At 40.4% G+C, this 4386-nt stretch overlaps 1 protein-coding gene across 1 annotated transcript in view; it reads right to left on the bottom strand.

The window, feature by feature from the left end:
* Positions 1 to 4269: 4269 nt before the first annotated feature.
* Positions 4270 to 4386, bottom strand: part of ppp6r2b (protein phosphatase 6, regulatory subunit 2b) — a 9096-nt gene continuing 8979 nt past the window's right edge. Inside the window, exon 12 of the mRNA XM_060061540.1 lies at positions 4270 to 4347. Coding sequence (XP_059917523.1) covers positions 4270 to 4347 — 78 coding nt within the window. The remainder of the gene's footprint in view (positions 4348 to 4386) is intronic.

The raw sequence follows: 4386 nt of genomic DNA on the forward strand, positions 1-4386 counted from the left end.
GATACGTAAAGGGTAACACTGTCGTTCTTTATCTGTCGTCATGAAAAACCCATAAGGGGTAACACTGTCGAAATGTATTGAATAAAACATAGGGGGTAACACTGTCGTTTTTATCAAATGAAACATGAGGGGTGACACTGTTGTCTTTGTCAAATAAAATATAAGTGGTAACACTGTTGTATTTTATTGGTCGTCATGAAAGTATGTATGCCTTACGAAACACCTCGTGATTGGTCGATGAAACGCTACCAGGAACGCCTAAAGGGCGTTCTTGTGTCATGACGGAAACTCCCAAGCCTGCAGCTGGACCCTTCTCAATAAATTTGCTGCCGGGGAACAAAAAAGAAAATGCCGACGCTTTTATCAAAAACCATTGAGGCCGAGAAAAGCATACAATTTATATTGGAGTAGATACCACATTTAACACATACATTTTCTACAAACACCCACAAATATTTGCTATATAGCTTCATTCTTAATATTTTGACAATATTTTGATATTTTGACATTTCCAAATATAGAGGTGATTTCTGTTGATTTATCTCCGTGTTGAGTTCGGCTGTTGAGGTGCTTCGGGAAGTGGAGAATGAGTTACAGCAGAGTTAAAGTATAGACTGGAAACTATTATCATTTATTATTATTAAGCCAAGGCTAGCACTTATTTTGTTTTCAATCATGCCATGGGGGAACCAAGCCGAGAAGGACATGAACGAGCGAGTTTTGCCAAAGTGAGTTTCACAAGCCTTCTTTTTAAGATGGCATTTTTGCACGTTACTTTGTTGACAATTATTTATTTTTTTAAATACTTAAAGGCACCCAGTGCAACTTTATGTAAACATTCAATGAAAAATAAACATTCAATTTCTAGTCTTTTTTACACGTAGTAAGTTTCAATAACTCCATACCATTACATATCGACATTCAAGGAGCAAAGATGAGACGTCGTTGTGTGGTGAGAACTGATAGAAAATCGTAAACAACAACAATCGCCGGTGGGGAGAAGCCATTTTTCCATTGACTGGAAGCCTGCTTTATTTATTGTAGGTTACAAAAAATAAAGAAAATGGCGGCATTGTTGTTGTTATCGATTTTGTATCAGTTCTCACCACACAACGACGTCTCATCTTTGCTGCTTAAATGTCGGTATGGAATGGTATGGAGTTATTGAAACTTACTACGTGTAAAAAAGACTAGAAATTGAATGTTTATTTTTAAGCCTCGAAAGTTGCACTGGGTGCCTTTAAATGTCGGTATGTAATGGTATGGAGTTATTGAAACTTACTACGTGTAAAAAAGACTAGAAATTGAATGTTTATTTTTAAGCCTCGAAAGTTGCACTGGGTGCCTTTAACAGACTTGGCACCGCAGTGGTTAATGTTTATGCCCAACATGAAGTGATTTAGCAGGTGATTTTTTTTTTGGAAAGTGACCTACAGCTAGTCTGAGAAGAATCAACATTTATGTAGAAAATCTCAATGTTCCTAGCCAGGACTTAGTTGGCATTAGCAGACTTCACTCACTCACTTATCGTTAGATAAGTATTTCATTTGAAATATTATAATGGTTTATGGTTTTTAAATGTAAAAATGAATATATTGAACCTTTCACTTGTGTCCCCTTATTCACTCTAGTATCGTGTAGAAAAGTTGTTCCCAAGTTTTGACTTTTGGTGTTAAATTGGCTAAATTGTCATCAAGACCTTTCCTGCAACACCTCATATGCAAACGATAAACCATAGATAAATACACATGCAGTGGCTGTGCAAAGAGTGCCAGTGTCCCATTTATACACTATGCTGTTTTTTAACAAACACAAATATGTACAGTATGAATCATAAGAAATGTATCTTGTAATGTAATGTAATGGCGGTGCATATCGAATGCAGCGGGATGTAGTTCTATCGATTCTCCTATCGACAGTTACCATTGTGGATTCTTCCACATTGATTATGATGCCCGTTCATCAGTGTTTTGGATTCTCAAAAGAAAAATGGCACATTCACATTACTGACTGCAGTCATTTAAAAACACCGGCCACATGACCTCGATATGCCACCTCATAAAGGCCTACTTTATAGGATTACAACCAGGAAAAGTTTCCCAGCTCCCAAGTTCATAGCAGTTCATAGCAAGTCGACAGTTAAGCCTACGCAATCATTGCTCCTGAAGACGTTTTCGTCATGTTGACAGGCCAGGTGAAGCCCTTCGTGTTATTGTGATAAATTGCAGTAGCATTAAGTTGACTTCAAATTAAATGGAATAAGTGACATTCAACAAGGATTACAGTTTTATATCTCTGAGACAGATAGATATATAGTGTTGAGGACAACAAAGAAAACTATAAATCATCATTGAATAAATATGAATTGAACAGCATATTGCTGTATGTCTACATTGTGGAAAGGGTGCTATAAATTGTTTGATATGAGTATTTTATAGGCCCTACCATAGTTGGAACCAAAGGCCACTCTAGGTGACAGTAGGCCAATAGGCCTCCAGGATACAATGTTGATTTCAGTCAGTGCTCTTTCATATTTGGCTGTAGCGTTGTGTTGGATGTGAATTACTGCTGTTATTTTACCAGTTTAGGTTTGGTCCCGGCAAAGTCTTTCACAGATGTTCTGGAATGAGTGATAATTCATTAGCTTTAACAATAGTGGGTTATCACAACACATAAACACACAAATAATTTGTGAAACATAGTTTGAGTTAGAACGTTTTGCATAGATATCCCTTATCCCTTATCTCAACAAGGGACAATCGATAAGGTTTTTCAATAGATGCTCCATGTACACCACATCCATGATTTGGTTATATTCTCTCTGTCTTTCTTCTTGTCCAGGAAGGTTGGTCCAGAACCCAATGTAGAGTCACCGTGACTCAGGAAAGATGTCGACTAATTCTGGGAACGTCGATTCATTCAGGGCTCAGGTACGTACTCTGCGTAGTTGTCCCTAGCTCCTGTGTGATAGACGTGCAGCTTCCACTGTCCTGGGAGCAGGGTAAGCTCTTCTAGTGCTCGAGGACAGGTACAAATCCCACATGTCCAAACCTTCTCCAAACACTTAAATCCATCATCAGGGAAGACACCAAACACCGGACACATTGTCAAAATGAAAGATCAACAACTACTGTAGAAACTTCTCTGGAGCAATATGGCTTAAAATCACAGGCAAAATAACCAACTTCGAAATTTAAACATTAATGTGGATATTAAATTAGTGGACAATGAAAAAAAAAATAAACCATCACAATTGTGACATAAACAAAGTGTATTTACAAAAAGAGACAAACAAAAACGTTGGCATATTATTCCCCATTGCCAACATCGGCCAACGTCGTTTGAATATATTTGAATTTTTGCATATTTCATTAAGCATTTCGTCAGCTACACTGTCTTTTGACTCGTTCTCAAGAAACCTTTACATTTATTCCAAATGTCCTTATGTCTTATTAGGCCTACAACAAATATATATTTTTAAATGTTATATTTCATTATAGCCATGTGGAAAACTGATAAAAAAAGATAATGACAGTCGGAACCATTTCGTTACACATGAATACATAAGCAATAACATCATCGTTTGCCAGAAGTGAATACAGGCCTATGGAGTGCATGAAGCCAGTGGGTGTGTTAGCTATTGGCCCTCTCACACACAGACCACCTGTCCGTTGTAGACACGTTGTCGTAGACATAGGTGACATCAAATGCGTGAACCATTGAAACGGCCATCGTGATGTATGTGTGTTTGTGTGTGTGTGTGCGATTGTGTGTGTGTGTGTCTGTGTCTGTGTGTCTGTGTGTTTGTGTGTGTGATTGTGCCACTGTGTGTGTTTGTCAGTGTTACTGTTTGTGTGTGTGTGTGTTTGTGTCTGTGTGTGTATAACTGTGTGTGTTTGTTTGTGTGTATAACTGTATGTGTGTGTGTGATTGTGCCACTGTGTGTGTTTGTCAGTGTTACTGTTTGTGTGTGTGTGTGTGTGTGTGTGTGTGTGTGTGTGTGTGTGTATAACTGTGTGTGTGTGTGTGTGTGTGTGTGTGTGGGGGCCCCTGTGTGTGTTTGTGTGTGTGTGTGTGTGTGTGTGTGTGTGTGTGTGGGGGCCCCTGTGTGTGTTTGTGTGTGGGCCCCTGTGTGTGTGGGGGGCCCCCTGGTGTGTGGGGGGCCCCCTGTGTGTGTTTGTGTGTGGGCCCCTGTGTGTGTGGGGGCCCCCTGTGTGTGTGGGGGCCCCCTGGTGTGTGGGGGGCCCCCTGTGTGTGTGGGGGGGGCCCTCAGCTGTAGCCGCGCCCCTCCAGGGCCCGGACCAGGTCCTGCAGGGGCGCGGTGTCCTCGGGCTCCAGCAGCGCGTGCTGCCGGCAGAAGTGTGTGAGGTGGGCGAACAGCGTGTT

Source organism: Gadus macrocephalus, chromosome 9, assembly GCF_031168955.1.
Source record: "Gadus macrocephalus chromosome 9, ASM3116895v1".
NCBI lineage: Eukaryota > Metazoa > Chordata > Actinopteri > Gadiformes > Gadidae > Gadus > Gadus macrocephalus.